The 24944-nt window shown below is 36.2% G+C and overlaps 1 protein-coding gene across 2 annotated transcripts in view; it reads left to right on the top strand.

The window, feature by feature from the left end:
• Cnbd1 (cyclic nucleotide binding domain containing 1) overlaps positions 1-24944 on the top strand; it is a 400564-nt gene that overhangs the window by 296617 nt on the left and 79003 nt on the right. For both annotated transcript variants that reach the window (XM_040741326.1, XM_040741322.1), the window contains 2 exons: positions 8645-8754; positions 10732-10882. In XM_040741326.1, coding sequence (XP_040597260.1) covers positions 8645-8754; positions 10732-10882 — 261 coding nt within the window. The remainder of the gene's footprint in view (positions 1-8644; positions 8755-10731; positions 10883-24944) is intronic.

The following is a 24944-nucleotide window of genomic DNA, read 5'->3' as shown; positions in this document are numbered from 1 at the left end:
GATAGGTAGGATCAATGTAGTAAAAATGGCAATCCTGCCAAAAGCAATCTACAGATTCAATGCTATCCCCATTAAAATCCCAGCACAATTCTTCACAGACCTTGAAAGAACAATAATCAATTTTGTATGGAAAAACAAAAGACCCAGGATAGCCAAAACAACCCTGTTCAACAAGGCAACGTCCGGAGGCATCACTATCCCTGACCTCAAGGTCTATTATAGAGCTATAGTCCTGAAAACAGCTTGGTATTGGCACAAAAATAGACAGGCAGACCAATGGAATCGAATTGAAAATCCGGGTATTAACCCACACACGTACAAACATCTGATCTTTGACAAAGAAGCTAAAAATAAACAATGGAATAAAGAAAGCATCTTCAACAAATGGTGCTGGCATAATTGGAGACTGGCATGTAGAAAAATGCGGATCGATCCATGTTTATCGCCATGCACAAAACATAAGTCCAAATGGATCAAAGACCTCAACATAAATCCAGCCACACTGAACCTCTTAGAAGAGAAAGTTGGGTGGTACCCTTGAAAGAATTGGTACAGGAGACAGCTTCCTGAACATAACACCAGTAGCACAGACAGTGAGATCAACAATTAATAAATGGGACCTACTGAAACTGAGAAACTTCTGTAAGGCAAAGGACACAGTCAGCAAGACAAAAAGGCAGCCCACAGAATGGGAAAAAATATTCACTAATCCTACATCTGACAGAGGGTTGATCTCCAAAATTTACAAAGAACTCAAGAAGCAAGTCTCCAAAATAGCAAAGGACCCAATTAAGAAGTGGGCTGCAGAACTAAATAGAGAGTTTTCAATAGAGGAGTCTAAAATGGCTGAGAGGCACTTGAGAAAGTGCTCAACAGCCTTAGCCATCCGGGAAATGCAAATCAAAGCAACTCTGAGATACCATCTCACTCCTGTCAGAATGGCTAAAATCAAAAACACCAATGACAATTTATGCTGGAGAGGATGTGGTGAAAGGGGGACACTCCTCCATTGCTGGTGGGAGTGCCAACTGGTTCAGCCACTTTGGAAAGCAGTATGGAGATTCCTCAGAAAAATGGGAATAAACCTACCACAAGACCCAGCAACTGCACTCTTAGGCATATATCCAAAAGATGCCCATTCGTATAACAAAGATGTCTGTTCCACTATGTTCATAGCAGCTTTATTTGTAATAGCCAGAACTTGGAAGCAACCTAGATGTCCCTCACCCGAAGAATGGATAGAGAAAATGTGGTACATCTACACAATGGAGTACTATTCAGCAGAAAAAAATAATGGAATCATGAGATTCGCAGGCAAATGGATGACACTAGAAGAAACCATCCTGAGTGAGGTAACCCAGTCACAAAAGAGAAACATGGCATGTACTCTCTCATATATGGATTTTAGACATAGATCTGGGGAGTGCCAGCCTACAATCCTATTGCCAGAGAGTCTGGGAAACAGAAACTTCATTTACTGGCTGGTTAAGTACTGAGCTGAACTCAAGAAAGCCAGTATCAGAGAGGGAGGACTGATGATCAAAGGGATTAAGACTGGGCTGGTTGAACCCCCAGAAACAGCTGACCAGACAAAGGTTAACTCTTGAATCCCAGGCATCAGCCTGGGAATCCAGCATGGGACTGATCAAGACCCCTGAATCTGGGTGTCAGTGAGGAGGCCTAGGTAATCTATTGAGCCTTGGACAGCAGATCAGTACCCATCCCAAGTATACACACGGTCTCTGGACTCCCATAGAACAATGTGAGGTGCACTCTCACCCTGAACTCTTGGGGAAGGGTCTAGGCCCTGCCCTATATGAAATGACAGACTATGGACACCCCCATGGAGGGCCTCACCCTCCCTGGGGGAATGAGGGGATAACGGGGGGGGGATGGGGGGAGGGCACGGGAGGAGGGGAGGGAAAGGGAGAGGGACCTCGTACTGACTTGTGAAGCAACCGTGTTTCTTATCTAAATTTAAAATGGAAAATAAAAAAAATATTAATAAAAAAAAAAGTTTAGTTTTCAACAAGTAGAGAAAAGCAAGTTTAGATAGTGATATCAACATGTTATTTCCAGTGTTTAGCTATCTTTTTTCCTAGTATACACCTTAAGCTTCATTTTTCTTTATTAAAATTATATTTTGTCATTAAAATATGAAATACTGCATATGAAAATATCACACTGTAATCCATTGTTTGTAAACTAATGACCATGAGTTAAGTAGCAATACAGAAACATCATTCTGAGAAATTATTTCTATATTACAATTGAGTGATAAATTCATATAAAGAGAGCTTTACCAAGTGAATAGTTAAAGTTCAAAAGCATGAGGTGAAAGACTGAACACGACAGGACATAAATAAAGAAAATTACAGAAAAGTGAGTGACTGATACAGTTAGAATAAGAGAAAGACAGGGCAACTCCTGAGAGAAAAACAAACAAAAGAGTGCAAATATTAAAATTTCATTATTACGCAATGTTGTCAAAGTAAGAAAATAATAAATTTTTGTAGTTTGGACAGGTAAAGTAATTGATGCAACGTTTCAAAGTTGAGTTGACAAAAGGTGATACACAGTAATATCTATGAATTGGATATATCTTTCTAAATCATGGTGTTAATATATTTAGACTATATAAAATTTTGGTGTAATTGTGTTGTACTTTACAATTGGAAGTAGTTTAAACATCCATCAAAAAGGGAATTGGTGAATTGATTCTCAAAGATTGTAGAGTGAGAGATGACAGTCATAAAAAACAATTAGGTAAATCATCTGTGTACATGTGGAAAGATGTTGCAGTCATATCAAGAGTGAAGTCATGCAAGAATGAGAAAGAAATGAAGTAGCTGTATAAAGTTGCTATGTCATAAATGTAACTGTATACATAGACAAACTGAAAGGAATTTAGATTTAAATGTATCAGATAATATACTGTATTTCAAAAACGTAACTGAAAGAGTCAAATCACCTGGGTATGAAGTCTGTCTGTGAGGCCTTGTATCTTCTATAACTACTCCAGAAGTATGTAGAGTTGATATCAGAACCTCGGTTGGATTTCAGGAAAAATGTCATTGAACAGGTAGATAAAGAAAACATTGTTAATCAGAACTTAGCATCCTTATCCTTTGAAGAAGTACTGTATCCCCACATTCATGCAAGGGTGAAGTACGAACTCATGACACTTCTGTGAGTTTGAAGACTGCTAGTGTGAGGAGAGTGAGGATAAGCAACCACATTGGAGAAGGAGCTCCTTAAATGGGTAAAAGATGTGATAACTAAACAATAAGATGAAAAAAGTAAGATCTTTATGTTTATAATAGCATGTGCATTCTGTCTTCAAGGTCTTACCTCCAATGTCATATGCTTGTTGTTAGTATTAACCCATGATTTACTGGTTCTATGGTATTGTAGATACCTTCTACTCAGTGTCCTGCAGCTTTTCATTTTGTATTTAGGTTCTGAGATCCATCCTGAGATTTTTATGAAGAGTGGAGCTCTGGTGTTTGAATTCGGTTTGTAATCTATTGAAATGAATGTTTTCAGTGTTTGTACATTTCTTTTTTCCCCAAAACATTTGACTACATGTAGATCCCTTCATCTGGTGTCTGTCTCATACCTTTGTTCTACTTTGAGGAAGGTGCCTTTATAAGAAGTCTTGTCTATAGTAATGTCCTCCTTAGTTTTTTACTCTTTTATTTCAACGTTTTGCTAATCTTTTGTATCTTTTAAAGAAATATCAAATCAGTGCTATTATTTACAAAATTAGGTAACTGGAATTTTAATCGGTTCTGCCCCAACTTTATCTCTCCTTTTAAAATTTTAACTTTTATTATTAGTTTTAATGAGGCAGTACTGAGTCTGTAGATAATTTAGGAAGAAACTGGCATAGTATCATTGCTAGATCTTTCTATTTATTGATGTATAATATAAGGACTTCTTTAATATCATTCATCACTTGCACATAATTTGTGCATTCATACATATCTTGTTGCTTTTGTCTCTTTTATATATTTGGTTAGTTTATAATGAAGTACTTAACTCAAGTGATATGCAAATGTACATGATATAGTATGTTAATAATTTATATTTATTAGTTGAAAATTTTATATGTGTAAACAATATATCTTGACTATATCTCATTGCCCTGGAACTTCTAAACATAATTTCCTCCAAACTTCTTTCCTTCCTTTTGTTCATTTTACTGTTATTAATATGTTTTAACTCACTGAATTCTGTAGTAGTTCCCCAAATGCTCTATTGCATGAGGTCAATTGCTGGATCTTAATGAACAAATCAGTTGCCACCTCTCCCCCAACAGAAGTAAATGATTTTCACTGCCCTAGAAGACACAACTGCCAATAGCTTCTCAACTAGGGATGGATCCTAGGCACCTCTTACCCATAAACCTCTGTTGGAACTTTAAACTGTGTTGATCTTATGCAGTTATATACAGGTAGCCACAGCTGATTCGAGTTCATGACTACAATAGTCATATCATATCAAGAAGACAAGAGTTTCATATTTCCACCTTCTTCCACTCCACCTTGTACACTCTTTCTGCTCAAACTTTCAAGATATTCCTGAGTTATGTTAAAGGGTGAATAAGTTGATGTAGGTATACAATTTAAGGCTCAGCATTCTAAGTTGCTTATTCTCAGCACTTTGAATAACAAGGAATTTCTGCATTAGTCCTGACTCAACTAAAGTCAAAGCATCTCTGACTGTGGTTGAGAGTAAAACAGTTACTTAACACGCAGTATGTAGTTTGACAATATGACTGATAAAACGATAACAATAGATTCCCTCTAAGCTCTCTAAACTCTTAAAAATGAGTATTGTTTTAATTTCAAATCACTAATTGTTTGTATATCTGGAAACTGATTGACTCTTTTGTTTTAGTTTTGTATTCTTTACCTTACCTGATATGGCTAATGAATTTTGGAATCTTAGTCCATCTTTTTCAGATTTTTCTACTAATATAATGACATCATGGGAAAAAGTTTTAATTCTCTGCTCTTTATAAATATTATGTTTTTCTCTTGTATCATTCATTTAGGACCTTCAGTAAGATGTGAAAAATAAATAATAGGACATTCTTGATATTTCCACTCTGAGTAGAAAAAATACTCCCCCAATATTTGCTTTTATCTGTAAATAGACATTTCAATTAAGTTCAATAAATTGCTTTCTATACCAATTTTTTGGAAGTTTTGTCGTAAATAATTACTGAATGTTTTTAAACTTTGTTTTATTATTTTGTGGTGCTAGAGTTGGTGCACAGTTTTTCACATGCTAGATATTCTACAAGAAGGCTACTGCCCAGCTGTAGATGTTGAATTAAGCTATTTTCTGAATTGATAAAAAGATTGATCCTACTTTGTACTTTTTAATCTGTTGTTATGATGGATTTCATTATTTGATTTTTGAACATTGCACATTTGTGACATATCTTTGATAAATCTCTTTGATTTTTGGTGTGTAATTCTTCCACATATTGTTAGATATAGTTATTTATTTTCCAGTACTAGGTTTCATGCACTTGATCCATCTCCACAACCAACAACTATTCTACCACTGGATTACATCCATAATCCAGGATGTTGGAATTTATTTACTAATATTTTATTGAAGATTTATGCATATTATCAATTCATGCTTTAAAATATTTTGGTCACAATAATTTAAGCAGGATTATCAGCAAAAAAACCTTCCAGTAGTAAATCTGAAAAGAAATTTATTCAAAGTAGGATGGTTGGAGGGGAGTTGGTGATAATTAATTAGATGAAGAATACCTTAAGATAGATCTTATGTACTAGATATGGTAGTACGTTGTTTGGGAGGCAGAAATGACTATGACCAAGAGCAGAAAGACTACTTAGTGAATTTCAGGATAACCAGGCATGCACAAAGACTCCTTCTGTGAAAACATTTTAAGTAAATCAGTAAATCGAGGTACAAGTAGATCTTATGGAATTGACAGATAACTATGGAGTTAAGGAAAATAGGTAACAGTGATGCCTTGGGTTCTGTAGAGATGGCTGAGCAGTGAAGAGCCCTCCAATCTCAGACTATAAAAACAGCCAAAAGCCTTTGCAGAGAAATATAATGATCTTTAGAGTAAAGATGCTAATCAATGAATTAGATTCCACAATTATAAGTATAAAGACCAAATATTAAAAGTGTTAAGATTAAAGATATTAGTTATACATAGGTCTCAATATTTGCAGGGTTTTCCTTAACATCTGTTACATAAGGGGTATCATAATAATATAGTAAATTGTCATAAAACATGAGAAAAACAAAAAATAAAATTTAAAGGGTAGCACAAGAATAATCCTGTATTTGTTATACATCTTGTTGCAACAAAATACCTAAAAAGAGCAGCTTAAGAAAGAGGAGGCTTACTGGAAGGTGTAGTCTATCAACGCTTGGTAGTCATGGCAGTGAGAGTTTGGAATTTGAGGCAGCGTGTTGCATTCTATCAGGAGTCAGAAAGCAGATTGAAATAACTACTGGTGCTCAGCCTCCTGTCTCCTTTATTTGATCTAGAACCCCAGCTCATCGAATGAATACTATACACATTCAGAATATGTCCTCATTCCTCAGTTAACGCAATTAGGAAATCTTATGGACAAGCCCAGAGCTTTGTTTACCTGGTGATTATAGATCTCCTAATACTAATAGCCAAGCTTAATCATCATAATTCCTAAATGTTTGGGACTGTACACTTCTCTAAAAAGAAAATTGTGAAAAACAACTAAATTGATCACATTACATGATATATTAGATGTAACTAGAGCTATAAAGATACAATATAGTGTGCTGTGTTGTGTACAATAATCTGAAAGCAAGAAAAATAAAAGACTTAATTAGGCATTGGCAAATAAAGGGAAGTTCATAAAGAAAAGGTAAATTCCTTTTCTTTATGAATACAAGGGCAAAAGTCAGTGAACCAGGCAATTGTCATTAAACAAAAATATCAGAGTTGTTAAAATAAAAAGCTGTCTTACAAACAGGCTATTATGGGAAATAAAAGAGAACATCCAACTAATTAACATAAGGACTTAAAAGCAGTTGAAGAATTACAGTTAAGTCTAGTTGGAAACCTGGGTAGGAAGCAATCATACAACATTAAAAGAAAGCAAGCAATTAACTAAAAAAATTTAAAAGCTGAAAAGTCACTTCAAATGAAAATCAAAATTAGAAATAAACAATAAAGGTTGGGTGTTCTAATCAACTAGTAGTCCCAACCTTATGAAAACATTTATATCTTATTACAGTCCTTATCCAACATACTTTATATAATTTAATACTATAAATATAGCAGTGTGTATCCTTTTATCATTAGAGGTACGCGGTTATAGTTTTAAATTTATACTGATTTTTGTTTACAGTCCTTTTTATCCTCCAGTGCTTTGTGAAGTAAGATTCTGGGTACAGTTAAAATATTTAGAAAGTCTGAGGTTCAAAATTCACAGCAATAATAACAAATTCATATATAGTATTTACTCTTCGGCTTATATAGCTAAGTGAATTTCATATACTTACTAAAGAAAGCACCAATCACAGGGGAAGTTAACTCTCACACTACAAAGCAATTCTGAAAGTTGAAATGAAAAAGGAAAACGAAACATGAAATTCTACAAAGATCCGATCCTCAAAAACCAGAGTAACATGAGAAGCAGTACTGCATGGAATAGTGTATTAGAACTTTGAATGGAAGTCCTCTAAAACTACCATAAATACATAAAATAAAAAGATGGGTACTTTGAAGAGAGAAACCTTTGAAAAAGGAACTTTGAAGAAACCTCTAGGTTTAAAAATCACTCACAGTCTCTCTGCCTCCCCTCCCCCATTTGCTCATCTAGGGACATAGAGGAGTATGTAGAGAATTCCAAGAAGACCAAAAGCCAAAGCTCAGAGAAGTAATGTAATTTGTAAAAAATACATAGGAACCACCCAAGTAGACTTCACAATAAGCCAGTATACCCTGAAAGCCCTTGCCTGAAACCACTATTATACTCAGAAAGTTGTTCCAGATGAAGGTATGGGGTCTGGAGAGTTAACAGTTAACTTTTGGTGAAACTCACTACTCAAGTCTCTGAAAGCTTTAAATGAGACACATTAGAAATACTTGTTAAAGATTTATTACTTTTTAACCTCTCCCTGCATGCATGCACATGTGTGTACACCCTTAGGACAGGTTCCCAAGGTGGCCAGATACATTGGATTTCTCTGGAGCTGGAGTTACAGGTGGTTGAGAGGTGCCTGTTATGAGTGTGATGGCAACCAAACTCACACCTCTAAGAAGCAGTGCACTCTTTGTAACATAGAATTCAACATTTTCTGTAGATGCGTGCTTCTCAGGACTCTTCACCTATTAGACAATAATAGTACCTGATTGCCTTCCTGACAAAGCTGCTCAGTGATTATTTTTAGAGGTGTACAGTTTACACACACCAGGCACACTTTGAAGTTTTCATTCTGCATATGTAGTATCTGTGAAGTGGCATCTATTCAGAAAATGACCATAAAGAGTTATTGATTCAAGTAGGGTAATTTTTTCTGGTCGGAATATACAAAGTAATTTTATGTAGTATAATTGCAAATAATAGTATCTCTCTCCCTGTCTCATTTTCAGTGTTAGTGGAAAGTGGAACTGTCATTTCATTTGTGGGTTTTATTAATTCTGGGTATTGCAACATTTATCGAAATGTTGTGGGACTCGTGAGAATACGAGTAAACAAAGTGGTAAGTTTTAACTTATTTGTTGATTTTTAATAATTAGCTACTGTAATGAATAAAGGATGCTGGGTAGCATTTCTCAAGCATATTAAATATCACTTTGTTTTATTTATGAAAATAACAGTTGAATTATTTGGGAACTTTTATTTGCTTTATTTTTCTGTAATGAGATGTAAGAATCAGGAATGAAGACAGGCGTTGGTGGCACTCTCCTTTAATCCCAGCACTCGGGAGGCAGAGGCAGGCAGATCTCTCTGAGATTGAGACCAGCCTAATCTACAATAGCTAGTTCCAGGACACAGTCACAGAGAAACCCTTTCTTGAAAAACCATACCAAAACAAAACAAAACAAAAACAAAAACAAAAACAAAAAAACCAAAAGGATTCTGGAATGAAACACGGAGTAACTCAAGTTGTCTTAAAATTTTCAAAATAACCAATAACCACAATACAAGGTAATTCTCTCCATTGTCAGGGCACTAGTATTTAAAACCACTGTAAGGTGCTACCAAAATAGAAGAGAAGGGTAAAAGGAACTTCATCACACAATTCACTTTTCTCCCTAAATATTTATTCAGTGAGAGAAGAAAACCTGTGTACCTAGAAAAGGTTCACATTAATACTCACATTCCTTGAACTAGAAGCAATCTAGATGTGCATTAGCGATTGGCTGGTGTTATTGTACTATATTTAGATAATGGTATGCCACACAGAGTGAAGCAGAACCAGTAAGTCAAGTTGTATGAATCTCAACACAGGTGGTGTGAGAACATCAAAACCCAAGGAATACCATGTACTCATTTCACTTTTTTTAACCAGGAAAAAGTCATATAATAGACAGAGAATGAGTGATTATTTCTCTGATAGTATTTAATAGGATTCAATTATATATGTAAGCTGGCTTATGCTATGATGCATCAGTTGTAATCATGGTAAAGATTTACCATTTGAGAAATGGCAAGTATTCAAGATGTTATCACTCTGACATCAACATTCTTACTAAAGATTTCCTCCTTGTCTTAGTGCCTGTCAAATACCTGTTCTGGGGTCTCCCAGAAAAGATGTCAACATTCTCTTTAGAACCATCCATACTGAAACTGTAGTAAAATCTCTACATGGCCTCTGATGTGAAATAAACTACTAGAATATTGATTTAAAATTACAAAAAAACCCATAAGAGTTGTAATATGAACATGACTCACTAAAAGAACACTTATAGTGTGTTCAAGGACCTGAGATCTATCGCCAGTAACACACTTATGAGCAAACATGCACAGACAATAAAAGAACAAAGGCAAGAGACAACTCCTATCTCAGTTAACTCCATCACTTACAGTCACTACAGTGTTTCAACCCCATCATCTCTGTTACTCCAATAACCATGTCTCCCAACTGAGGTTAAGGTTTATTACAATTGATAGTTCACAAAATATGGTTAAGTTACACTCTCAAAAAGTAGTGTTCTAAGGCTTTTGTAAACTTCAACCCTTTCACCATTTCTCAGACATCTTAAGGTATTCAAAAAGGAAATATTGAGTAGTGAAATGGCTCATTTGGTAAAGGTGCTTGCTGCTAAGCCTGACAAACTTAGTTTGATCTCAGAACCACAGAGTGAAAGGAGATAATTGAATCCTGTATGTTGCTATTCTCTACATTCATAGCATCATCAAGATCACGTCATCATCAGCAGCATCATCTCACACATACCTTGAATAAATAAACATTAAAATAATGTAATAGATGCATAACCAAATAATAGTGTTGTCAGCTATCTTGCATATACTTGTGTCCTTGAATACATCGTTGTTTTAATATAAATTAATACAATAAAATTAATAAAATGAAATGTATATGTTTTCTCTGATTTCAATAAATTTGATAACTAATATCTTTTAGCCAAATGAATTATGAATAGCTGAGTTTCTGACAATAAAGTTTAGAAGAATAATTTTATTAAAATTTTGTTGTCCATATCTTTTGCAGAAAAAAGTAAAAAAACTTGTTTATATGGGTAAGCTTAAAGAGAAGGAGTCATTTGGTGAGATCAGTATTCTTCTTCAAGATCCTTTCTCATGTACAATTATTACTGGAGGAGAAGTTGAGATGATGATTATCGAAGATAAGGATATACTTGGTAAATGTATAAATGTTGTTTACTTGTTATGTCTCCTAATCGAATAAATTTTCAAAAAGGCAGGGGTTTTTACTGACAAATCAGGATATACAAGTGAATGTGAGTATGTATGTAGCAGAGGTAAGATATAAAAAAGATAGATGGAAGACAGACTATACATATATATTATAGTTTTGTGACTATCAGGTTATATTAGACATCTTTTAACAGGACGAGTTGAAATTACTAGAATTTCTGATAATTCACAAGGTATTGTTAAATGTAGAAGTCCTGATTTAACATGGATGTTTTATGTTCATATTTAAGGTCATTTTTTATGATTTTGAATCAGATCAGAGATGTAAAGTGCTTAATTTACAAAAACTCCAACACCCACACATATTCATGCAAAATCAAATTAGAATAGATCATATGAATAGACTACATATGAATAGATACATGCACTCACATGCATACCCACATGTAAAAATACATGTATACACACGCATGCACAGCCACACCTACACATAGATTTCTATTTGCAATATTTAAGTCTTACACTGAAACTTTCAGGGTCTAGTAATAATAAACAATAATGATATCACAGATTAACTCATGCAGTTGAATATAAGCAGAAATGAATATTAGTTAAGTTTAACATAGTAGGATACTAAGTGGTTCTTCACACATTAAATAGAGAATGCCATATGATTGTTTAATAATGAAATAGGGGGCATTTCTAGACATTAACAAGGATGGATAATTTCTTACACAAACTCAATAAAACAGAGAGCTTGGGTCCCAAATTTTGAGTGTTTATACATATCCTGGAGAATGTGCATGCTATACTTGCTAGAAATCTTATTCAAAATTAAATCTATTCTAATTTCATGTGTCTGTTTAAAAATGAATGGTTTTGAAATGATATTAGTTAATTTTCTTCCTTTCTGTGTCATTAAAATATAACTTCTTGGAAGCTAGAGATCATTTGACAGCATATACTGACTACCAATTAAAGTAATAATTATTTCACTTTATACCATGTTTTTCCTGTCACTAACAATAATGCTGGTATAAATAAATACACTGAGTCTCCTTTTATGTAAATAAAGATATCACACATTTCTATCATTCAACGTTCTCTGGAGAAACAGAACCAACTGAATATTTATATATGTAAAGGAGATTCACTGGAAGCTGCTCAGGTGGAACAAGGAGTTCAGGAAGCCACAGGATTTTTCTTTGCGAAAGCCAGTGTTACTCAGTCTAAAGACTGAGACCTGAGAATAAGGGAAGCTATTCAGAGCACTGGCTTTTGCCCTAGTCTGAGACCAAAGATCAGAAAAGTGTGTGTGTGTGTGTGTGTGTGTGTGTGTGTGTGTGTGTGTGTGTGTGTGTGTGTGTGTGGTGGAGAAATTTAGTAGGTTCTGGGGTTGAATGTTTGAGAATCTGTTTCCTTTATGCATAAAAATATTTTGTCCCAGGTTAAGGAGGGAGATAGATATTAGAGCTATAGAAGGAGAGAATTCACCCTTCATTTGTCTTTGTAGCCCCGCTTCATATATTGGGTGATTGAATTTTACCTGTTAACACTGATGACTGGGAATCTTCATTTCTCAGTCTTCTAATTCAGGTACTATTCACTTTTGGAGACATCATTACACAGATATTTGGAAAGACTTTTCACTGTATATCTGAGAATTCCTTATCCCAGTCAAATTGACACATAAATTAATCATCAAAAGCAGGAATGTGTTTCTTTCAAGCAAGTATTAGAATCTCCTTTACCACCTGAAGCCCCATATTTAAATAAACTGCAGAGCATACAGATTAAATTGTTGGTGTGTACGCTATTCATCTCCTAAAATTTAGTCCGTAATTCATTTATTTTGATACTGATTCCACAAGGCTACTGTCATACTATTTTCTTGGTACATTAGTCCCTAGGGAGAATTATTATTAGAAACTACACTTTTCCAGAATTTATAAGTAAAAAATAAGTTTACTCCAGAACATGTTTATATTTCTACATTCTAATTATTTTATGTTTTGCTTCAAGAGAGTTAAGAGTACATTTGAAAATACAACATAGTGCTAGGAAAATAATGCATGGTCGGGCTTTAATGAGAGGAACATCTTTACACATGAAAAATGAACTTTAATTTTCTCTTTCTGTGTATGTGTGCTTATGCATGGAAGTAGGCGGGCGAATAGTGTTATAGAGAGATCCTAGGACTTTACCCATAGTGGGAAAGTACGGAGACACTGTTCATTCAAAATTTGTTTCTTTAAAATTATTATTTTAAATACAATTTGGTGTTTGACAGTTTCATGTGCATACATAATGCACTGTGATCTCCCTCACCCCATACCAGCTCATATCCTCTTCCAATCCCTGACAACATCCCAGTCATAATACAAGACTGTGTCATATTTTTATCTTTTATTTTATGAACCATTATGTCTAACCATAACTATCTTCATGGCTGTGGCTTTAGAACCATCAATCGTAGGCAGGTGAACTCCCAATAGGTAACTCATTGTCTTCTAAAACTTATCAATACCCATAAATTCTCAAGGAAGTGGTAGGGATCTTCAAAAACTCTCTTGCCCATGACTGACTCTTCATAGGACCAGCTTAGTGCAAATCCAGTCAGGAAGCCTAGCTTCTATGAGAACATAAATGTAATTTCTGTGTCTTTTCCAGGAGTTAATAATTTCCACATATTTCATCTACTTTATTTTTGTTCTGTCTCCCAAATATTCTCTGAGCCTTGGAGAGAGAAGTAGTATAAATGCCCTATTATGGGGTGAGCATACAACCATTAGTTAATTATTTTGTTGTTGTTGTTGTTGCATTTGTATTGCAGTAATTTATATTATGCAATATACGATGTTATAAATACTATGGTATAAATACAAATTTCTGTTTATTATACTATGGTATAAATACAAATTTCTGTCAAAGTATTATTTTTCATGTTATAACTACAAAGATTTTTAAAGAATAAAAAGGCAATATTCAGAAGAAGAATAATGAATGACTGTAAGCCAAGTCTTGAACAATTTTCCATGAATATATAGGACCAAGAAAATATACTTTACCGGGTGATGGGCATCAAATATTATTAAACATTTATGTATTTACTTTTAAAATTTGATCAACTGTCATATTCATGTTTTCCTCTATTTTTCTCTTATTGAAATAGATTATTTTCATGTAATATATTCTGATTATTGTTTTCATTCCCCAAACTCCTCCAAGATCCTCCTTTCTTTCTGAATCTACACCTTTTCTTTCTTCTTAGAGATAAACAGGCATGTAAAGAACATTAAAATAAAAAACAAAAAACACCAAAATAAAATAAAACAAACACACAGACTAACACATTCTTCCCCAAGTCCCTTACTCTCTACCTTTGTGGTTATATGATTTGTAGCTTGCTTACGGCTTATATACAACTACATTCCTTATACAAGTGAATACATACCACATTTGTGTTTCTGGGATTTGGGTTCCTCATTCAAGATGATTTCTTATTACTTTAATTTTAAATAGCTTGCTTCACATGTACATCCCAGTTCCCTCTCCCTCCCCTCCTCCTGAACCCCCACCAGCCCCCCCCAGCCTCCGACCCTATCCCCACTTCCTTCCACATAGGGGATATCTAGAGTCTGTCATTTCACTCAGGGCAGGGCCCAGGTACTCCCCTAAGAGTCCAGGCTGAGAGAGCATCTCTCTTTGTGTTATGGACACATGAAGTCCATTTGTATGACACGGATCAACACTGATCTACTGCCCAGGGCCCCATAGGTTGCCCAGGCCTCCTCACTGACTCACACTCATGGAGTCTGGATCAGTCCCATGCTGGCCTCCCAGCTGTTGGTCTGGGGTCCAAGAGCTCCCCGTTGTTCAGATCAGTTGTCTAAGCTGGTTTTTCCAGCCCATTCTTTTTTTTTTTAACACATGTCCCTTTATTTTAATTTTAAATAGCTTGTTTTACATGTCAATCCCAGTTCCCTCTCCCTCCCCTCCTCCCGCACTCCCCTTCCACCCTCCCCCCCACCCTATTGCCAAATCCTTCCACATAGGGGATGTCTAGAGTCTATCATTTTACTCTTGGTAGGGTCAAGGCACTCCCCTAAGAGTCCAGGCTGAGAGAGCATCTCTCTTTGTGCTATAGGCACATGAAGACAGATTGTATACCAGGGATAGACACTGATCCACAGCTCAGAGCCCCATAGGTTGTCCAGGCCTTCTCACTGACACTCACATTTGGGGAGTCCAGATCAGTCCCATTCTGGCCTCCCCACTGTCGGTCTGGGGTCCAAGAGCACTCCCCTGTTCAGATCAGCTGTCTCTGCTGGTTTTGCCAGCCCATTCTTTGCCAATTTGCTCATCATTCCTCTCTCTCTGTCACTGGGTTCCTTGGGTTCAGTTCAGTGCTTAGTTGTGTGTTTGCCTCTGCTTCCATCAGTCCCAGGATGAAGGCTCCCGGATAGTTATAGACATCAAGTTCATTATCAGGAATGGGCATTCGAGGTGGTCCCTCCACTATTGCTTAGCTTGCCAATTGATGTTATACCTTTAGATCTCTCAAGGTCACTCTGGTGCCTGATCTGTCTTCGATCCTATGATTCCCTCTTCCCCCTATTCTACCCCCACCCCCTCAACTTTCTGTTCCCCCATGACCAACTCCCTTCCTCTTTACCCCCTCTATTCTTCCCAGGTCCCACTACCACCCCCCCCCCCGCCCTGTTCCCCATCCATTCAGAGGATCTTGTCTCCATCCTCTTCTCTTGGGTACTATGCATATATGCATATCTTTTAGGTTCTTTCCTGTTTCCCAGACTCTCTATCTGTGGAAGTGCAGACTGGCACTATCCTGATCCATATCTAAAATCCATATATGAGTGAGTACATACCATGTTTGTCTTTTTGCGACTGGGTTACCTCACTCAGGATGGTTTCTTCCAGTGCTATCCATTTCCCTGCGAATTTGCTCACCGCTCCTCTCCTCTGTCACTGGGTTCCATGGGTTCAGTTCAGTGTTTAACTATGGGTGTTTGTCTCTGCTTCCACCAGTCACTGGATGAAGGTTCTAGGATGGCTATAGACATAAAGTTCATTATCAGGAATGGGCATTTAAGGTGGTCTCCCCACTATTGCTTAGCTTGCCAGGTGTTGTCATCCCTTTAGATCACTAGAGGTCTCACTGGTGCCAGATCTGTCTTCTAACCTATGACTCCCTCTTCCCCCTATTCTACCTCCCACTCAACTTTCCTGTTCCCCCAAGACCTACTCTCTCTTCCTCTTCTCCCCTTCTCTTCTTCCCAGCTCCCACTCCCCCCGTCCCACCATGTTCCCAATCTGTTCAGAATATTTTGCCTCATTCCTCTTCTCTGGGGTACCATGCATATCTCTCTTAGGTTCTTTCCTGTTTCCCAGACTCTCTGTCAGTGGAAGTGCAGACTGGCACTATCCTGATTCATTTCTAAAATCCATATATGAGTGAGTACATACCATGTTTGTCTTTTTGTGACTGGGTTACTTCAATAAGTATGGAAATTCCTCAGGAAAATGGGAATCAATCTACCACAAGACCCAGCAATTCCACTCTTATGTATATATCCAAAAGATGCAAATTCATACAAGGACATCTGCTCCACTATGTTCATAGCAGCATTATTTGTAATAGTCAGAACCTGGAAGCAACCTAGATGCCCCTCAACTGAAGAGTGGATAGAGAAAATGTGGTACATTTACACAATGGAATAACTACTCAGCAGAAAAAAAAACAATGGAATCTTGAAATTCTCAGGTAAATGGATGTCACTAGAAGGATAACTTTTTAAGCTCAATAACATACCTGAAACTTACATGGTTTCATTTTTTATATCTGACTAATATTTCCATGAGTAAATGTTTCACATTTTTAAATCTATTAATCTATTTGTTTACAATTAGACTGTTTCAAATTTCTGCGTATTAAGAGGAGAGCAACAAATAACATGGCTGAGCAAGTGTTTGTGTAGTCAGATGAAATGTCCTTTGGGTAAAAGCCCAAGAATGGTATAGTTGGATCTTGGTGGAGATCAATTCTTATGATTCTGAAGAGTACCACATTGATATCAATAGTAGCTGTACATGTTTGCACTTGCACTAGTAATAGAGGAATGCTTCCTTTCCCAGCATGAGCTGTCATTTGTTTTATTGATTTCAGCCATTCTGACAGGCATGAGATGAAAACCTAAAGTAGGTTTGCATTTTCTGATGACTAAGTTTGTTGAACATTTCAGTGGTTCTCAGCCATTTGTGTCTTCACTTTTGATATCATTCTGATCTCTACCTCATTGTTTAAAATCAGGTCATTTGTTTTCTTTCTGTCCATACTTTGTGTTCTTTACATATTTTGGACGTATAGGTGGTAAAAATATTTTCCATTCTATAGGCTGCTGCATGATCTGAGCCATGGTGTCCTTTGCGGTACAGAAGCTTCTCAGTTCAATGAGGTCTAATTTATTATTTTTTATCTTAGTGCCTGTGTTAATGGTATTCTATTTAGAAAGTCTTTTTCTGTACCCGTGACTTCAAAGCTATTCTCCATATTCTGTTCTATCAGGTTCAATATATCTGCCTGGATGTTGAGGTAATTGATTTGTTTGGATTTTAGTTTTTTGCAGGTTGGTAAGTGTGGATCTATATGTATTCTTCCACATGTAGCCATCCAGTTTGAACAACACCATTTTTTGAAGATGCTGTCTTTTTTCCTGGGTGTATTTTTCATCCCTTTATCAATAATCAGATATCCATAGGTGTGGGACTTGTGTCTGGCTCTTCAATTTGATTCCATCAAAGATTGTGTCTTGTTTCAGGCCAATAAAATGTTTTTAATTAATATAGCTCTGCAGTTCACTTTGAGGTTGGGAATGATGATACCTCCAGCAGTTCTCTTATTTTCAGGGTGGTTATAGTTATCCTGTTTTTGCTTGTTTGTTTGTCTGTTTATTTGTTTCCAAATGGAGGTGAAAATTCTCCTTTCACTTTCTGTGAAGAATTGCCTTGGCATTGCAATGCATCTGTAGATTGCCTTTGGTAGCATGGACGTTTTATAATACTGATCTATGAGTATGAGGGATCCTTCCATTTTGTGATATCTTCTTCATTAGCTTAAAGTTTTGTCAAGCCAGTCTATAATATGCTTCATTGGGGTTCCTGCAAGCTTTTTTTGAAGCTACTGTGAAAGGTATGTTTCCATGATTCCTTTCTCAGACCATTTTGCATTTGTATATTGGAAGGCTACTGAGTTTTGTATGTATAATTTGTATATTAATAAAGTATCAGTGTTCTGATACTTTACTTGAGCTGTTTATCAGCTGTAGGAATTTCTTATTAGAATTTTTGGGGTCACTTACATATACTATCAGGTAACCCTTGTTCTTCTTCAGTTGTCTTATTTTTCTAATCCTTCTAAGTACTTCTAAGCACTAAGACTTCCAGTTCTGTACTGAGTACAAATGGATAGTGGACAACTTCGCTGTGTTCTTGACTTTAGGCAAATGTTTTGAGTTTCTCTCCGTTTGGGATGATGTCTGTACACTTGCTATAAATTGCTTCTATTATTTTCAGGCATGACCCTTGTATCTCTAGTCTGTCCAACACTTCTCAGGATGAGTTTTCAGATTTTTCAAAACCTTTTTCTGCATGTAATGAAATTATCATGAATTTGTTTTTTGTTTCAGTCTGTTCATATAATGGATTGTATTTATGGATTTAAATATGTTGAAACATTCCTGCATCTCTGGGATGATTCTACTTGATCACAGTACACACTCTTTCTGATGTGTTCTTGTAGATTGATTTGGAAGTGTTTTTAAGTATTTTTGCATCTATGTTTATACAGAAAATTAGTTCATAATTCTCTTTTTTGCTGGTCTATATGTGGCTTAGTTATCAGTGTTTCTGTGATCTCTTCAAAAGACCTAGGCAATGTTACTTATGTTTTCTTTATGTGGAACCATTTGTGGAGTACTGGAGTTAGTTTTTCCTAGAAAGTCTTGCAGAATTCTGACATACTTTCATCTGACACTGTGATTTTATTGGTTGGAGTACTTTCAATCGCTGCTTCTCTTACACTTTTTCTAGGTCTGTTTAAAATACTTATCTACTCTTGATTCAACCTTGGTAAGTTATCTTTCAAGGAAATTACGTCTTGCCTGTTATTTGATTTTTCAATTTGATGGAATAGGTTCTTATGATTCTCTGGATTTCCTTAGTGTCTGTTGTTATGTTCTTCTTTGCCATGGCCTGCCACAGCCTAGGTTCATATTCTAGGATGGGGAAGGGAAATAATTGTGGAAAAAAAAGTATTGGTTTACCACCAGATGAATTTCACATAAGTGATTGACCCTGAATATGAATAGCTCCAGCCATTCTTATACATCAAAATTAAGCATGTTTCCATACTAACAAACAAGTTTTGCCCATTATCCAGTGTTAATCTGGCAAAACAAATACATTTCCCCCCAACTTTTACATCAACATATCTTTAAACAAAAACACCATTTATCATGTTGCTAGTTCAGCCAAATATCATGCCAGGTACATCCTGTCTTTACAAAACTAAAAGGTGATAGACAGACACACACATTTTTTTAAGAACAAAAATTTCATTAAAACAGTTACGGAAAGAGGAGTGATCTGCCTCTGATTCTGTCATCATTGAATCAGAATGACTCCCAGCAGCTGAAGTGACAGCTGGCATCCCCAGACAAAAATCTCAAGATGCATCAGTTCCCAAAACTTTTAGGGAAAATTATTTGAGAAAATAATGTGGTTTCCAGGAATGATCACATCTGTCCTATGCATGATTGACAAAATGATACTAAAATTGTCAAGAGAATCAACATTATGAAAGAGAAGAGAGCATGCAGACTGTGTGGTCCCAGCAGTATTCTGTGGTCTTGAAGTCCACTAATCCTTGTCCAGGGAGACTGTCCCCAGAGGCTTTTGTCCCATCTGGAAACCCATTGGACAAGCACACCTATATTGGTCTGAAACTAGGCTGCATGACTCCCAACACTTTTTAAACTATAATTTTGTCTATTTGGATTTTCTCTCTTTGCCTTTTAGTTAATTTAACTAACAGTTTGTCAATCTTACCGATTTATTTTTCAAATACTTTTCTCTTGTTTTCATTGACTGTTTATATTATTTTTTGTTTGCTTTTCTTTTTGATGATTTCTGGATGTCTACTATTTTGGGGTATTATGTTTTGTTGTTATTCTAGAGCTGTCGTGGTTGTTGTTAAGTTACTTATATGAGCCCGCTTCAATTTTTTATATTGGCCCTAAGTGCTGTGAAGTCTCCTCTTAGAATCACTTCATTGTGTTGAAAACATTTGCATATCTTGTGCTTTCGTTTTCATTCAATTATAAAACTTTTAAAATTTCTGAGTTTCTATACTTTTTGTTGTTTCTTTTGTTGATAATGTCTAACTTTCATCCACAGTGGTCAGGCTGTTATTTTAATTTTTTTTTTTGTATCTGTGGAGACTGGTTGTATGTCTGAGTATGTGGTCAGTTTTCAAGAAATGTCTATGAGATGCTGAGAAGAAGGTAAATTTATTTATGTGTTTGGGTTAAAGGTTCTGTAATTATATGTGATGTCCATTTGGTTTATGTCAGATAGCTCCAGCATTTCTCTGTTTAGTTTTTTAAATCTTTTTTAAATTTGAATTGGAAACAAGCTTGTTTTACATGTCAATCCCAGTTCCCACTCCCTCCCTTACTTCCATGCCCCACTAATCCCCTTTCCCATCCCCTATCTGCTCTGAAGGGAGGATGAGGCCTTCCTGGGGAGATCTTCAAAGATGTCATATCATTTGGAGCAGGGCCTATGCCCACTGCCCTGTGTCTAGGCTGAAAGAGTTTCCCTCTATGTAGAATAGGCTCCCAGAGTCCATTCCTAAACTAGAGATAAATACTGATCGATTACCAGAGACCCCAAAGATTGCCCAGGTCTCCTCACTGACACCCACATTCAGGGTATCTGGAATAGTCCTAAGCTGTTTCCCAGCTATTACTCTGGGGTACATGAGCTCCCTCTTGTTTAGGTTAGCTGTTTCTGTGGGTTTCTCCAGCCTGGTCTTGACCCCTTTGCTCATCACACCTCCCTCTCTACAACTGGATTCCAAAGTTCAGCTCAGCGTTTAGTTGTGGGTGTTTGCTTCTGCTTCCTTCAGCTACTGGATGAAGGCTCTAGGATGGCAGATAAGGTAGTCATCAATCTGATTATTGGAGAAGGGCATTTAAGGTAGCCTCTCCACAATTGCATAGATTGTTATTTGGGGACATCTTTGTAGATCTCTGGATATTTCCTAGTGCCTGATTTCTCTTTAAACCTATACTGGCTCCCTCTATTATGGTATCTCTTTTCTTGTTCTCCTCTATTATTCCCCTGACTCAATCATCCTGCTCCCCCATATCCTTTTCTCCCCTCCTCTTCTCACTTTCTTTTCTTTCCTAACTGCCTCTCCCCTCCCCCATGCTCCCACTTTGCTCAGGAGGTCTTATCCCTTTCCCCTTCTTCAGGGTACAATGTGTTTCACTCTTAGGGTTGTCCTTGTTTCCCTACATCTCTTATGATGTAGATTATAGGCTGTTAATCATTTGTCGATGTCTAAAACTCATATATGATTGAGTACATATCAAGTATGTCTTTTTGTGACTGGATTACTTCACTCAGGACAGTTTCTTCTGGTTCCATCCATTTGCTTTTGAATTGCAAGATTTCATTGTATTTTTCCACTGAGTAGTATTCCATTGTGTAAACGTACCACATTTTCTTTATCCACTCTTCATTTGAGGGGCATCTAGGTTGCTTCCATGTTCTGGCTATTACAAATAATGCTGCTATGAATATAGCTGAACATATGTCCTTGTTGTATGAGTGTGCTAGATCTTGAGGTAGATTGATTCCCATTTTCCTGAGAATCAGGCATACAGATTTCCAAAGGGACTGTATGAGTTATCACTCTCACTAGCAGTGGAGGAGTGTTTCCCTTGCTCCTTATCCTCTCCAGAATAAACTGTTCTTGGTGATTTTGATTTTAGCCATTCTGACAGGAATAAGATGGCATCTCAGAGTTGTTTTGATTTGCATTTCCCTGATGGCTAATGATGTTGAACACTTTCTTAAATGTCTATCAGCCATTTTAGACTCTTACTGAGAATTCTCTATTTATCTCTGTACCCCACTTTTTAATTGGATTATTTGGTGTTTTGGAGACTAGTTTCTTGAGTTCCTTATATATTTTGGAAATCAGCCTTCTGTAGATGGGGGGGTGGTGATGAACTTTTCCCATTCTTTGGGCTGCTGTTTTGTCTTGTTGACTGTGTCCTTTGCCTTACAGAAGCTTCTCTGTTTCAGGAAGTCCCATTTATTAATTGTCGATCTCAGTGTCTGTGCTACTGGTTTTAGTTTCAGGAATAGGTCTCCGGTACCAATTCATTCAAGGGTACCTCCCACTTCATTGTGGCTGGATGTATGTTGAAGTCTTTTATCCATTTGGTCTTAAGTTTTGTGAATAGTAATGGATAAGGATCTATCTGCAGTCTTCTACAGGCCATCATCCAGTTATGTCAGCACCATTTATTGAAGTGTTTTCTTTTTTCCACTGTATAATTTAATTTCTTTGTCAAGAATCAGGTGTGCATATGTGTGTGGCTTAATACCAGTGTTTTCAGTTCAATTCTATTGGTCTTCCTGTCTATTTTTATGCTAATATCAAGCTATTTTCAGGACTATAACTCTCTAATAGAGCTTGAAGTCAGGTGATGCTTGCAGAAGTTCATTCATTGTCCAGGGTTGCGTTGGCTATCCTGGTTTTTTTGAGTATTATTCTTTCAAGGTATGAAGAATTGTGCTGGGATTTTGATGGGGATTGCATCGAATCTGTAGATTGCTTTTGGCAAGATTGCCTTCTTCAGTGTGTTGATCCTACCTATCCAAGATCATGGGAGATGTTTCCAGTTTCTGTTATCTTCTTTAATTTCTTTCTTTGCAGACTCAAAGTTCTTGCTATATAGGTCTTTCACTTGTTTGGTTAACATTACCCCAAGATATTTTATGTTGTCTGTGTCTATTGTAAATGTGATATTTCTCTGATTTCTTTCTCATCCCATTTATTGTCTATGTATAGTAAGGCTACTTATTTTTTTTCAGTTACTCTTGTATCCTGCCACTTTGTTGATGGTGTTCATCAGCTGGAGAAGTTGCCTAGCAGAGTTTTTCATGTCACACATGTAAACTATCATATCATCTGCAAATAATGAAAGTTTGTCTTCCTCCTTTTCAATTCGTATCCCCTTGATCTGCTTTTGCTGTCTTATTGCTCTAGCTAGAACTTCAAGCACATTATTGAAGAGATAAGGAGAGAGTGGACAGCCTTTTCTTGTTCCTGATTTTAGAGGAATCACGTTGAGTTTCTCTGCATTTCATTTGATGTTGGCTACTGGTTTACTGTATATTGCTCTTACTATTTTAGGTATGTTCCTATCATCCTAGATCTCTCCAAGACCTTTATCATGAAGGGGTGTGGGATTTTGTCAAAGGCTTTTTCAGCATCTAGTGAGATGATCATGTGTTTTTTTTCTTTCTCAGTTTGTTTATGTGGTACATTACATTGATGGATTTTTCTATGTTGAACCATCCATGCATACCAGGAATGAAGCCTACATGGTAATGGTGGAAGATTTCTTTGATATGTTCTTGGATTAGATTTGCCAGTATTTTATTGAATATTTTTGCATCAATGTTCATGGAGGGATATTGGTCTATAGTTCTCTTTCTTAGTTGTGTCTTTGTGTGGCTTGGGTACCAATGTAATTGTAGCCTCATAAAAAGAGTTTGGTAATGAACCCTCTGCTTCTATTGTATGGAGCAATTTGAAGAGTATGATTATTAGCTCTTCTTTGAATTGCTGGTAGAATTCTTCATTGAAACCGTCTGGCCCTGGACTATTTTTGGTTGGTATACTTTTGATGATTGTTTCTATTTCATTAGGGTTTATAAGTCTGTTTAAATTGCTTTTCTCTTCTTGATTTCTTTTGTTTGTTTGTTTGTTTTTTGGTTTGTTTTTTATGAGACAGGGTTTCTCTGTATTGTTTTGGAGGCTGTTGGTCCAGCCGAGCCTCGAACTCACAGAGATCCGCCTGCCTCTGCCTCCCGAGTTCTGGGATTAAAGGCATGCGCCACCACCGCCCGGCCTTGTTTTCATTTTTTAAGTGATAACTATCCAGAAAATTGTGCATTTCTTTTAAATTTCAAATTTTGAAGAGTGTATGTTTTCAAAGTATGATCTGAAAATTCTCTGGATTTCTCTCTGTTTATTTTTTATGGGTGATCTATCTGTTACCATATGTGGGATATGACTGTGTGAGGCTCAATATGTGATTTAAGCTGTGGTATTTTTTTTATAAACTTGGGTTCCTTTGTGTTTCATTCAGAAATCATCAGAATTGCAGTGTATTCTTGGTGAGTTTTTTTTTATTTGATGAGTATGTTCTGTCCTCCATATCTTTTGGCTAGTTCTGGTATGAAGATTATTTTGTTAGATATTAAAATGATTAAACTAGCTTGATCTTTGGGCCCATTTTCTTTGAATATCTTTACCTTGAACTGATGTCTCTCTATTCTAGATGTTTAAGTGTGTTTTTTTGGATACAGCATAAGGATGAGTCCTGTTTTCTAAACTAATCTGTTTGATTGAGTCTTTTTAGTGGGGAACTGAGACAACTGATATTGAAAGTTATCAATGAGCAGTGTTTTGATTTCCATTATTTTGTTGTGGTATGCACTCCCTATTTTCTTTTGATTTGTTTGAATTTATTTTTTCCTTTTATTTGCTTGGCTCTTGTTAATCTCTTTAAGCTGAAGTTTTACCTCTATGATCCTCTTGATTTGTAGATAAATACTGCTTAAATTTGGTTTTATATTAGAATGTCTTTAATTCTCCATTTATTGTAATTTAAATTTCAGCTGGGTATAATAATATGGGATGGCATCTGTGGTATTCTAATA

Source organism: Mesocricetus auratus, unplaced genomic scaffold (genome assembly GCF_017639785.1).
Source record: "Mesocricetus auratus isolate SY011 unplaced genomic scaffold, BCM_Maur_2.0 Super-Scaffold_6730, whole genome shotgun sequence".
Taxonomy (NCBI): domain Eukaryota; kingdom Metazoa; phylum Chordata; class Mammalia; order Rodentia; family Cricetidae; genus Mesocricetus; species Mesocricetus auratus.
Note: the sequence above shows the minus strand (reverse complement) of the source record. Positions and strands in the feature narration are given on the sequence as shown.